The following is a 14,316-nucleotide window of genomic DNA, read 5'->3' on the forward strand; positions in this document are numbered from 1 at the left end:
ATTAATTAATTATTTAATGGCTGCAAAAGGTTGTCTTCTGTTCACAGCAATTAATTACATTGCCATGCTAAAAAATGATGCTATATTAGCATCTGGTGGATATTTCCATGAAGATCACAGCAACACTGATTCTAACAATGCAAATATTTGATTCAATAGCTGGTGGAATACTTCACTAGGATTACTATACATTAAAACACGTAATTTTAACAACAGCCTTTTGAGCTTTTGTGTCAGTTGGCAGACAGATAATTATTTCTGAATACCTGCATCTGATTGGGAATTTATCTGAGTCAGCAGCAAGAGTTAAGAGTTTTCAGTTGTATTCAGTGCATTCTACAACCTTCATATCATACACATGAGAATTGAGTAATACCTCAGTAATACCTAAGGACAGCTTAAGTTCTGAACCCTAATCTCATATCAAGGAGTGGACTCCCAAGTAAATTCTTTGCACTGCAAAATATATCTGGTCTGGATTACAGCAAAAAGAACTGAATGTATAGCATGTGGTTAAAATATCCTAAATTATCATTTCCAAATGCATATTCACATGTTTATTTAGTTTGTAAACAGACTATTCTTAAGTTTTTAAGGTAACATAGAAACTTTATATGTTGCTTATAACCTGTTGCTTATCTTGCAGTGCATGCTGAGCTGTGTCCAGATGGTTCTGGAGATCCGCTCTTTGAGCAGCTTTTGATGCTTCTGCTGAAAGCAGCAATTCAGTCTTTGCTTTTACCTGAAAGACAAATTGTATTTCACTAAAACACCTTTTTTACCATAGCTCATTGTAATTTGTTTACAGTCATCAGTAAGTTTAATAATAAAATCAGCAGTTTTCATGTGTTAAGTGTTAAAAAAAGGAAGAAAGATTTTAGACATTTCGATAAGTATCAGGATTTTAAGTCACAGTGAGTTCTTACTTTGAGCCAAAAAAAAACAGACAAAGAAAAAAAAGAACAAAACAAAACACAGCAGTTCCACTTATGTACAATTGTAGGAAAATATTTTTACCACTAACAAGGAACAATGTGATTTACGTACTGTATTCATACGCATGCATACCTTGATAACCTCCAACTACATGCACATTTAAGGCCCCCCAGAAGTTTTAAAAGGAAAAAGAATAAATAACAACGAAAATGTGCTTCCATGTGCATAGTATCTTTTTCTGTTCCTGCCTGTCTGTTAGGGAGCAACCTTTCTCTTTTCAAAACACCAGCAAACAAAATTTAGAAGGTGGGTATCAATGGTGTTGGTGCAGTGTGGCAATATTCAGGGTCACCTGCAATTGTGGTTTACTGTTTTTCTCCCTAATATAAATGCTACATCTCTGAAGACTAAGAAAGCTCACATTGCCTTAAAAAGAGTTGCAATGGTCCACAGATAATTCAGTTCTAGCTCTAATGTGAATGTAATGAAAAAACAATTCAGATAGTGTGCTGAAGCCCATCAAAACATCACAAAGCTTCATCAGAAGTTTCTAGGTCTGTTCAGAAACTGAGTAACACTGTAGTGTATCAATCCAACAACAACAGTAGCTGCTCCAGGCGTACTGATGCAAGAACTTCTGATCAAATCTTATTTATCCTTTAAATAGCTGTACATAATTAGCAGCTTGTAGCTTAAACAGCACTTAGTAGTAGAAGAGTCGATGTTGAGTCCATAACAGGAAGTTTCCTTATTTAAGTAAATTAAACTGGCAACAAGGTGGCCCACAATTTTTGTTCTGTCTTTGACAAAAGACATCAGCATAGGAAATTTTAGGCAACCCCAAGATCTCAGTGACTTGACAGATTTTTCACTTTGGTGCACAGAATCCAGGACTGGTAAGAGCAGGGTTTTGAACAGCCAAACATTACAAATACGAGTGATGCTTGATGAAAGATTTTTCAACTCAATTATGAAATTTTATGATTCCACTTTCGTTTTCCTTCAATTTTATCTACCTTATTCTACTTCATTTATCTCTTAGTAGAAAAATGCCATTTTTCCCAAATGGCTTTGTACATGCTCTGGAGAGAATACAGATATCACAACCAGGATTTTACATCACCAGAAAATGGAGAGTTCCATTACCTGCACATCAAGTTGTGACACTTTCTCTCTACTTTCATTTAGCTGACTGGTTAGTTCACTGATGTTTGTTTCCAGGGAAAGCACACGATCTTGAGCAGCTCTTAAGTGTGCCTTTTGTTCCTGCACTTGTTCATGCAAATTCTCTTGGGCTTGTTTATGACTTTCCGATTGATTCTTCAGCTTCTCTGTCATCTGAGTTACCTGCAGTGAAAAAAAATGTGAGAAGGCTGGAACAGTATGTCCAAAGAAGTAAAAAATTAATTTTAGCGTGTCTTATTATGGCTCTGGAGACTCAATGCTATCACATTTCTTTTCCTGAACTATCACAGTAAAGCTATATTAAGAGTTTAAATAGGTTACCAGCTGAAAATAGAAGCAAAAGGGAATTGTCAATTTGGCCTTACTGTAACAAAAACAAGATACTAAAGAGACAACAGATGCAGACTAAACTGAATTTTGGTGTTGAACGCAGGAATTAAACCTCTTTTTAAAATAAGTGAAACAAACGTATATGTGTATATATATATCCAACAACTTTTCTATATGCATAGCATATTACTAGCATATGTACACAGTAAACATCTAGGAATTCCTTTCCCTGTGTTCATAGCAAGGAAGTCACCAAAACACAAGTCCTGTGAAATTTACAGTAAGATCTTTAAAGTAAGTATTAAAGAAACAGAACAGTATAGAAAAGATTAGTGTCATATCTGATGACATAGGAAAAAAAAGGAAACAAGACTCAATAATGAGAATGAAAGAAAAGAAACAGGTCTTGAAGTTCTTACCTGTATTTGCAATGCATGGTTTTTCTCTTGTAGCTGGTTAAGAACTGCAGTTTCTCCTTCACCAGCTTGAATTTTTGCATATAAGTCCTCTCTTTCCTTTTCTAGCAGAGAGATGTTTTCCTTGCTTTTTTGAAGCAAAGCCTCAAGATTTTGAATTTTTTGGTCCTTATCTCCAATTTGTCGTAGTACTTGCTCCAGATCATTCTAGAAAATCACGTAATAACCTCTTTAATTATAAGGATCTTAAAAGTTAGTTCTAATGCATAAAATGTTGGTTAAATTTATTAAACACTTTCTGTATGTTCTGTTCTAAATTTATAAGTTAAATTATTGAAACTAGCATAATTCATGCAAATCACTTTTACAGAGAAAAAGTATTTAGAATAACGAAATCCTGAAATAGACTTTCACATGAGGATACATAATTATGTTACCTGGGCTTCTCGTAGTTTTGCTGTTGTATTTTGCTGAAGCGTCTGCTGTTCCTGGTGCTGTTGTTTTGCCTTATCTAATTGATGTTGCAATTCTGTGGAATTTGCTGCTTTTTCCTTTAGCTGAAAAAACACCAAAACCAAATACCAAACAAACCAGACTAATGAGTGGAAAAAGCACCATTCAGTATGCCAGTATTACTCAATGTTCATTCTAATTCTAGAAGATTTTAGTGTAAACATGGATATTTGAAAATTTGTATAAAAATAATCTGTAATAATAGTTAAACAATCGAAATCTAATCAAAGTGCTCATTACTATTAATAGGTGAGATTCTGTATCACAAGCGAGAACTATAAAACTATCAGATGTAATTTAGCTCCCATAAAATCTAAAACATAAGAAATTTTTAGTATGTTTTTTCCAATAGTTGTTAAGATGTAACATGACTGATATTACAGATACCTGTAAAACAACATTATTATTACTATTATTGACAGTTTTAGTAGCAACTTCAGTTTAGCAGTCTCTACACTAGTCAAGGCTTTGCAAATTAGCAACAAAAAAGCTTTAAAGCTTTGAAAACATACCATTCAGATATTTGGCCAATCCCCATACAGTCGGCAGAAAATCAGCAACATATACAAGATACTCATTAAAACAAATAAAAATTAATAAAACAAGTATTTTCTACCCATCCACTCCACACAGATTATTAACTATCAATGACCTGCAGTGCCATGTTCAGTTTTTTTCATGTAGGGCTTTATCACACAAAAATATGTACACACAGTGCTACCCATAGGGGCTTAGGTGCACCTAAGTATTTTTTTCACAACATCCATAGACAGAGCTCAGGAGTGCAAAGTGCACAACTTTTGTTCTTTTGTTAAGCACCATGAACACAAATGCATCTGATGAGCATTTAGCCTTACAAAAATCTGTAAAGACAAGTGGCATTTAAATATATTTTGATAATTTTACCACAAGACTTTGACAGATTTAGTCAAATGAAATTCCCACAAGGACAAACTTTATAAACTGCAACATCACCACAACTGTGTGTACAGACATACTACCCAAACCAGAACAAACTATAGAATCTGCATAAAAACCCCTACCTGCTCTTCAGCACGAGAAAGTTTTAATTGTAGATCAGCCACCTGCTGCTCTTTGTCCATCAGTTTCTCACTGGACAGCTGCCTCTGCTCCTTGAGCCGCCCATGCGCTTCCCCTAACTGGCGCTCTGTTTCCAGAAGTTTACTGTGCAACTGCAAAAAAGAGTCATCCACTTTTCCAATCATTCTTTAGACAACACTGATGTATTTTAGACTCATTTTGTGCGATTTTTACCAAAGTTTTCATAACCCAGAGTAAAACAAGAGCTCCTGAAGTCATGTATGAATTTCATACCCCTCAGATACACAAATCATGTTAAGAAACAGCATCAGCTGCACAAGCATGAACAAATACTAAGAGAAGTGGGTTGGAAGGACCCAGAAACACCCTCATTTATCTACAGAAGCCCTTCAAAAGGAGTTACAGAGATTTAACAGAAACACAAAGAGGGTCATCCTTCAAAGGCATAAGGACTATCATGTAAAATAGTGATGCTTAGAGCCATCTCAGCTTATCCATCTCACACACTCACTCTTGTAGATTCAGTGGCTGAAGCACCATGCCTTTACTTGCTCCACTGCCTTCCACAATATACTGCTCTGCTAGAACAGTAAGAGTGTAATTTTTAGCTTGACCTGGCTACATCAGTGGCATTCATTCTCTGCAGAGAAGAGATACACAAACCCTCAATGTAGGGTATATAGTAAGTGATGGCTTATAGTACAGTAAATTCCAGCAGCAAAAAGTAGAGGGATGTGCTTTTCGAGCTGCACATAAACCTGTCTTGTGATTTTTTTCAGTCATCAAAAAGCAGTACTGCACCATCTTCAAAGTGCAAGGATGGCCTTTTACAATTCACTGTTCTAAAAAGCTCTCTTCATAAAATCAGCTTATTCTACTTGAAACTGCCACTATAGGTCCTCAGTTACCTCCTGCCTATTTCTACACGAACACATTCATGGACACACAAATGACCTTTTAACTCAATGCAAAACCAGAGAATGGATCAGACCTTGCAGCACAGCAAGAACTTTCCACAGGTATCAGTATGAACGAAGCTTGTTTCCCCTATGAATTTAGGTCTAAGCCCCTCAAACCATTCACCTTCTCCAGGTCCTCCCTTCAATATCCCTACACCTTCCTCATGCTTTCCTCAAATCCCTAGTAATATCGAAGCAAAAGGCAGCCCAATTTTACTGATCACTGCAAGCAACCACTTTCTGAACAGCTGACTGCCTAAAAGAGCAGAAAAAGGAACAGTGGTTGCGGTACCATTGTATCTTCCACCCATGCATTAAGGGGGGTGAGACATGAACATAAGCCTCTCTCCTGCTGCCTGTTTCCTCAAGAATTTAACACTGAAGGACCTAATGCTGAAGTCCTTTGGGTCATCTGTTAAAATTTGGTTCAAGTTATCAAATAATGCAAAAGTTAAAGGGTGTGGAGACAGGGAAATAAATGTGTCCATGACTTATTTTCTTAGAAAATTAAGCTAAATTATTTATCTGCCCACAACCACAAAAATTGTGAGTGAAAAGCTGTTTGACATGTGTGCAAGACGCTGATTGTTAACTATGACTGCACAGTAAAGAAAGATGTAGGAGAAGAAGGAGGACAGGGTAAGAAAAGGACCATAATCTCTCCTCCAGTAATCAAGAACATTTGTCTTTTTTTGCAGGAATCACTAAATTATAAATACTTTCTCCTCACTAAAAATACAAACAAGAGCTGGAGATAAAAAAAATCTATTGAAGAAAGGGTGCAACACAATAACTATTGTAACTATTCATGGCTATGTTAATACCAGGAGAAAATACTTGGAAAGGGGGAAATCAGCAAACAATATTTTACACAAGTTACTTTTATTATAGGCACGGTTAAGTATTTTTGAAGAACTTTAAGATTAAGTAAACAGAACCATAAAATCCAGGATTAACCTATGCTACAGAATGCAAAAAATCATGAACAAAATACTTAGACTTTAAAAGATACAATCAATTAGATTCAAATTTTCTCAACAACAACAGTATTTAATAACAATTAGCATTTCTTCAGGACTGAAGGAGTCCATACTTTCTTGTGTTACCCTCTTCCTATTGTTGTGTTGGAATCAACACTATCACTGAAGTTTCCTTCCATTGTGAAGATCACTTCCTCCATGTCACCCAGATTCTAAAATATACAAACTTAACCAGACATGCACCTGTGCAAACGAATTTAGAGAAGACGACAAGGATTCTCTGAAAATGTGGTTTGACTAAACAATTATACATATACCACCATAAGCAGAATTCACTGTGTCAATGTAAGCTATTGGACTACATGCATAAAAAGATAATTCCACTGAAGTACTAAGTGAACAAATATGAGAAATTTAGTCTTTTCATTACAATAGTAATTGAACTCATCTTTGGAGGAAGAGAGAGGAAGAGATGTTTCTGCTTGGCTTTCATTTTATACCATGTACAAAAGGCTTTTTGTCCTCCACTGTTCTTTTACTATATAATTCTAAAACACATCCTGAGGTCCAGTAGCTTGTTCTTACTTAAGACTGTCTTCCTTCCCAATGGTATCACCAGAGGATCTGTCATGTCTCCATATCATTTCATAGCAATTCATTCAGCAATGTTTTGCTCACCTTCCTCCTCCTTGATTTTGCCACCCCAAAAATTCTTCCTGAAAACGCCCTCTCAGGCTGAAGCCAGATTTCAGCTCAACTTCTTGGCTATGTTTCTTAAGTGTCATACATGTTGCCTAGGCAGACTGAGCCAGTTTTACCAAGTGCAGATTCCTAACAGATAACTAATATAATTATCTCCCCTTGTCCTGACAGAAGACTGATGGGAGAAGGATAGTCACTCTGGGGATGTAATATATACATAAACAAAGTTTTGCTAAGTCACAGTTCTTCCAAGATAAACTATACACACAGAGCTTGCAACTTAATATATTTCAACTTGACAAAGGGTTGAAAATTAGTAATACTCTCTTTAAAATAAATAAGCTTTAAGGAGATTAAAATGAAGTACGTCATACTAACAAAAATGATATTACTTCTTCCATCTTAGGACTGGACAGGATTTCCCCAGTCTAATACATTACTCCCCCAAAAAGATAAACTAGATTAAACTGAATTCAATTGGCCTCAAGTTTCTCCGTGCTCCATGATATATCAAAGTGTTGCTTCTATAAGTCATTGGACCCAGCAGAACAATAGGTTCTGCTTGTGGGGATGTATGCTCTGAGTGCTCTCACAGCTATCAGCAACATAAAGAGAAATTGTTTGTGGAGACACACTAAGGAAGCAGTATCAAGACTTCACATTACCCTAGCTTTTCACACTAAGTATTTCCTGCTATATTCACTACTCAGTCTTAAAGCCAATCAAGCACTGTTCAGTTCCAATCAGTCTAGTAAAAAAAAGACTCACTTTTCTCAAACTTCCTATAGAGTAGTAAATTACTACTAGAAATGAAACCGTTACTGTACCTGAATTTTATTTTCTCATAACCTTAATTCATTATTGCTTCAGTTACCCTTCTCAACCAGAATAACTAACCTTGCTGCCTTCTTAGAATTTATCTGTTACCATATTTGTCATGCAAACTCAGTATCCTGGGTTGCCCTCCCTCTCATTTGACAATACTTCATTTATTTCAGGGAATGCATCAACCAAAAAAGACAAGCAGAAAAGCTGCAGTATGAAAGAAGAGTTCATTTAACACTCTAAAACAAGAAGAGTGAACAAAAAACCCTGTCTCAGAAGAGCTAAAGCCTTTTTCCATTAATGTAAAAAAAAAAAGTCAAATCAAAACATGGGAAATAAGCTACAAAGTTTATGCTCATTCAACCTTAAAATCTTTAAAATCGAAATCATATAGTTTTAAGAAGAGTTCCAGATAGAACAGAATTAGTAAGATATTTCCCTTTCAGGGGAATTATAATACAGAGAGACAAAAATGACATTAGCCTTCCCAGACAAAAAAGTGCTGAAAGGTGATTATAACTGTGGCTCTTGCTGAGTTTGACTATGACACAGGGGCTACAACTATCCTCATTTGCTCCTGAGAAGAATCTGGTCCTCCTAAAAAGATTCAGACACAATATCAAACAAATACCAAAGAATTTCTGCACTCTTATCACAGCCTCTTCTTTTTGCCTGTTCTTTTCTTTACTTCTCTAAAGGGAAGAGGCAATTGTATTTCATTTTCTGCAATGTTAGAAAGAACGTTTTATATTTATTAAAATACCAGCTAGCTTTATATTTATTCAAATACAAGTACTGGTTAATTACTCTCCTTAAAATAAGGAAATCCAACTGTGTGTGCTTAAGAAAAATGTATGTAGTTTAAAAAAACCCTGATGGGATGGTTTAAGGAATCATTTGAATAGGACGGTCTAGGAGGCTTAGAGAACATTACCTGACTGAGCTCACTTTGGAGTTGCAGGCCATGCTGCTCTTTTTCCTCCCTCTGCTGCTGGAGCTGTTTACATTCTGCCTTGAGATGTTGGTACTTTGTCTCTACTTCGGACAACTCTTCTTTAAGTTTTTGGCTTGCTTCCCCCTTCTCACCTAGCTCTGCCTGTAATCTCTGTACCGAGGCTTCAGATGCAGACAGCTTTGCCTGAAGCTGTTGGCAGTCAAGGTCCTTCTGGTGAAAACTTGCCTGCACGTTCTTCTTACTCACAGATACTTCATTATGCTTTTCTTCTAGCTGGGTGTAGTCCTGTTCTTTCTTCAGCAGCTTCTCAGTCAGACTCTATGAAGAGAAGAGAGTTACACAGCAATTCAAGTACAATTCTGCTTGCAGCTATTCAATGCACTATTCAAATTTCTTTTTAAGTGTTGATGCTGAACAGTGAAGAACTTGCTCAAAAACATTATTAAATAAAATATTGACCTCTATCTTGTATTACACAAGTTATTTCTGGAGTCCACGCAGCACACAGTTTCGACTGGAAAGAGTGTTTTTCATACTCTCACGTAAATTCACTTCCTCTAACTGAGAACACCACTCAAACTATTTCTGTATCCTGAAGACTAATTTGCTTTCCCTGAATCTTCAAATTAAGGTTATTACAACTGGATTTTCTTGGGTAAAAGCTGAAATAGTACGCACAACTTTTTTAAAGTCTGGTGTTCTTCTTTCAGTTTCAGTGACTACTATATTCTCCAGTTCTCTTTCAATTAAAATACAGAAAAATAAAGAACAATTATAGCATGTCAGCCTGAAAAAAATGCAAACACTGAGGTCAGTCTTATGTATCAATACTTTGAACAGTTCTCCAGCTTTGGAATAACACTGTTCCAAAGATAAAACAGTTAGTGCTGCAATTCTAGCTATGCTTGGCATCTTAAAAGCACACTTCTGCACAGTATACAGGCACAAACTCTGTTTTGCCAGGAAAAAAAAAAGTGCAAAATATTCATGTAAGTGAAACAGTTTTGTTCCTTACATATTTCAGGAAATTGTAATGATATTGGTTGTTATAAATCATATACAGACACTTCTATTTTACAATCAAGATAAAAGAATTTATTTTTAAAAAGTTAGAAAACAAGCCATCTTGCAAGAGACAACTCTATCAGTCCAGCAAACTATGTAAGAAGAAATATAATTACTGCCCTATGGTAATAAAAGAAAAACAAACAAACAAAGTAAACCCAAAACAAAACAAACAAAAAACCAAAACAAACAAAAAAACCACCAAAAAATTCACCACAACTTTCTAAAGCATACAACTTAGAAAAAAATTCTGGCTCAAGAATAAAGTCTGGCTATTGAATTCTAGCCCTGAAGAAGTTTATTTTGAAATTTTCTTGAAAAATAAGACTTGTTGCAAGGTAAGCAATTTTTATATATGCATACCTAAAAATGCAGGAATAGAGCACAAAAAATCATACAGATTTCATCCATCTTTACTCTCCTGAAGACAGTGGCAAGGCTTCCACTGCTTTTAAAATATATTTCACCCTCAGAATATAAAATAAAGCTGCAATTCCCTTTTTCATTAAAGAGAAATGACCAGGCAGGATTATTAACATTTGTAGTGAGTAGTGTTCCTGAAATACCAACACATCACAGAACCTTTTTCATCACAGCTGGGTAAATTAGAGCTAAGGTAAGCACACACAAGCCACCTCTCTTCCCTGAGCATCGATTTCCACAGAAAAGAAACAGGGAACGACAGTATATTACAGCACTCAACAAAGAATCCTGAGCCTTCAAAGCTCACAAGATACAAGGGAAACACCACACTGATCCCTTCTTTTATAAATGGTCCTTAGAAAGTTATACATAATACATGTTAGTAGTGAGAGTGGCCAGGCATCAAAGAACAAACTCCGTGACCACTGATCGGATTTCAAAATAGTTACATCAACAGGTTAGAAACTATGTAAACTGTGCATTTTCCCTGTAAATTACGCATCACAATCGTTCCAAAAAGAAAAAAAACCACACAAAAACCAAAAATCACCAAACCAAAAAAGCAACCATGCAATGGGTTTAGAATTACAGCAAGTCTTATACTTCAGGCGTTATGCTGGTTTTACACATTAGGTCTCTTCCGGGCTACAGGCCCTTACTGGCCTCTGCAAGGCAAGCCAAGCTCCATAATTACAGTGCTTTAAAAATGAAGAAAAGGGAGTTCCTGGTGTCAGAGAACTGCTCTTATATACTTGTCACCTGTTCTTCTCAGTATAGCTCCTGAAAATATAAGAAAAAGCTTGCTTGCTTGAGGTTGTACATGAGCTTGATAAACTCTGCGTCAACACACAGAAATATCTTCCCACATTGCAATTGGATTATAAATGGATGTATATATCAAATATATTATATTCTATTGTACATATATTCTATCCTGAATTAATGGCTCCTCCTTCCTCCCTGACAGCTTCTTCAAGGATGTCAAACTGTTCAAAGTGGAAGCAATTTCTCTTATTGAAAGCTAATATTACCTTTTCCAATTCTAGGTATAACTCCTCCAGGGCCAAGATTCCTTAGCTAGCACATCATTCTTACGGATACCATCTTTCAAAAAACTGCATAAAGAGATAGCTGTAAGCTGCTTTGAGTCACTGAATCTGAGAAGAGGAAAAGTAGCTCACTAAAACTTTGTTTTCCTCAAGTGGTGTTTGTCATTAACCTGACATAGCAGAGGACTTTCTTCTAAAGTGTGATTATCTTATGCATCAATCTGTTTCACTCCACATTGCTAATGAAATAGTAATATACTCAGGAAAGGGCTCTATACTGTATAGCAATAATTCTGCCAAAAGCTTGATTCATTGTTGCTGGTCTGTGGAAAATTACAGCATGACAATTCTCCTCAGCTCAGTTCCACCCCTGATTTAGTGAGCCAAACAAAGAGGCATCCTACTAAAGGCAGTTTCATTCACCAGATTTTAATTGCATCTTCTAATATTCTTTGCAAATATTACTTTAATATTAGATTACATTAAATACAGTCTGTTTGGTCCCTGTCCTTTCCTGTTTTCCAAGACTGAAAAGGTTGCTGGTAAATACATGTATGTAATGTGTTCATACATAATGTTACATATCCATGCAACAAAAAGCAGCATACATCTTTGTCCTTGCCTTCTTTCCTCCCTTACCTTTATTACCCCACAATACATGACTTACAAATGCAGATACAAAATACAGCAAGCTCAAAGAGCTCTGATAACAATTCTCAAGAAATATTTATAAGCTAAGAAGTTTCTGGAGTTTATTTGCATTTTCTATCACTTACAACTCTGATAAACAGCCAGAAAAACATGACATGAGTACGGCCTAAAAGTTAAGACACTGGAAAACCAACGAAGAGAGCTCAAAATATCTTTCAAATTATGATTTTTAGGCAAATGTAGTATTTCACAGGGTACTACTTTTTTCTTTTAATGTGTGAGATGGCAATACAGACAGCTTAATGATATGTAAGCACAAACTGCAATTAGAAATCTGCAACCATAACAACCCAAAGGACTTCAGTTGTACCATATGAAGACCATTAAAATATAGCATTTGCATATATAGCATGTTATGGTATTCCTCATGTTAAGCAAAACGGAAAAGGAATTCTCAACTTCTGCAGCATCACGAAGCAAAGTTAGTCTTCAGCGCTTCCCAAGACAATGTGTGATGTGTTTCCATTTTAATGTGAGCTGACAAGCATAGGAAATAACAGCATTCTCACCTGGTTTTTCTGTTCTAGCTCTTTGACTGAACTTTGAAGTTTTTGCAGCTCCTGAACATACACAGCCACCTCTTGAGGTCCTTTGGCAAGTTCAGCTCTTAACTGGTTAATGGTAGCCTGAACAGACAAACAGAAAAATCCACATTTAAAACAAAGCTTTGCATGCATAATCCAACAAAAGAGAGATGTGTGGTAGCAAAATAAAAAGCTTCTTGTATACAAATAAACAGCTTAAGAAAAAAGTCACCTGTAAACTAATCTCAGAGCACCATCAGCTATAGAAGTACCATTGAGCATAATTTCCCAGCTGAGATTTATTCAAATCATTTCCCATTTCAGAAGACAAAAACCTGATCCAGTCCAACAGCAAATGCCAGGTTGAGCTCAAAACTGATGAAAATTGTAACAGATTATCCATTTATCATTACCAGCTCAAGGTGAAACTTCTCCAAGTCATTGCAGTTACCAGGCCAAAATCTTGGCTGCCCTGGTAAGGGTAATGTACTGGAAAAGGCACTAGAAGCAAGTCTGACATTTGATGCAAACTTGGTGTGTGACTTTTGGACAGATCAACACTGCAGGTCAGCATAATCAGAGGAACAATACTATGCCATTTATCAGGACTAGTACAAAACAATATATCAATGACTGCACAGTATTTGAATACAGTAATGGAAGAAAACAAGAAAAGCACTTTAGGGCATGGCTGCCCTAAAGCATGCTGTGTATTAGTGCAGTCATTTCAAATACACTATATAATAGTGACCTTTTTAAATAAGTTTTTCTTCCTATTGTTCTTGTAACCACAGATTTCACCACAAATATGGAATTCAAGAATGAACTAAAGCAGAACAGAAGACAACACAAATACTATTTACAACCTTCTTACAGAAAAAGGAACACCAAAGAGAACATATGAACATATTATATGACTACATATAGTAATTAATTGACTTTCTGTAATGCTGTGATTTACAAAACTGTTTCGTAACAGAGATGTTAGTTAAAACACACCCTAGGATCTGTCTTTGTCAGATAAACATTCCAGGATGTTATCAAAAAACAGAGTATAGATATTTCATACCAAGAGAATATAATTCAGAAAACATGCAGAAGTTTATGAAGGACATCACTGCAGCCTTTCCAACTAGAATCATAATTTATATGCATAAAGATTCATTTCTCTTTCACAATTCATTAAGTCCCTCCCACATTCCATTCTTAACACGGGAATACATCCTAGATAAATATTCATTCCTGATACTGTCTTGTTGGTGTGTCTGTATGATTAATGAACCAATAAAAAAATCAGGAATTCTTCTGTTTAACAATGTCCTGAAATTATCTTGATAAAACAGAAATCTGTGACAAGAATAAAATGCTTTCCAAAGAAATTTACCTTAAGTGTCTGCACTAGAAAGCAGAAAAAATAAAATGGCTTATGAAAGATGGAAATAAGCAGTCACAAAAGCTTTTAGTAGACACACTTCTTCAACTTTATTTTAAAATATTCAGGTGTTTCTAATGTCTTTGCTTAGGGGAGGGGGGGCTGGAAACCAACAAGAAGAGATCAGTGCCTGCCCCTCCTCTTCCCCTCACAAGGAAGTTGTAGACTGCAATGAGGTCTCCCCTCAAGTCTCCTCTTCTCCAGGCTGAACAGACCAAGTGGCCTCAGCCACTCCTCATACAGCTTCCC

The 14,316-nt window shown here is 36.0% G+C and overlaps 1 protein-coding gene across 2 annotated transcripts in view; it reads right to left on the minus strand.

Annotated features, from left to right (window-relative positions):
• EEA1 (early endosome antigen 1) overlaps nt 1-14,316 on the minus strand; it is a 73,685-nt gene that overhangs the window by 26,574 nt on the left and 32,795 nt on the right. For both annotated transcript variants that reach the window (XM_032687827.1, XM_032687829.1), the window contains 7 exons: nt 12,621-12,737; nt 8,843-9,181; nt 4,424-4,573; nt 3,305-3,424; nt 2,871-3,074; nt 2,083-2,283; nt 629-742 (listed from right to left, as the gene is read on the minus strand). In XM_032687827.1, the coding sequence (XP_032543718.1) occupies nt 629-742; nt 2,083-2,283; nt 2,871-3,074; nt 3,305-3,424; nt 4,424-4,573; nt 8,843-9,181; nt 12,621-12,737 (1,245 nt within the window). The remainder of the gene's footprint in view (nt 1-628; nt 743-2,082; nt 2,284-2,870; nt 3,075-3,304; nt 3,425-4,423; nt 4,574-8,842; nt 9,182-12,620; nt 12,738-14,316) is intronic.

Source organism: Chiroxiphia lanceolata, chromosome 5 (genome assembly GCF_009829145.1).
Source record: "Chiroxiphia lanceolata isolate bChiLan1 chromosome 5, bChiLan1.pri, whole genome shotgun sequence".
Taxonomy (NCBI): Eukaryota; Metazoa; Chordata; class Aves; order Passeriformes; family Pipridae; genus Chiroxiphia; species Chiroxiphia lanceolata.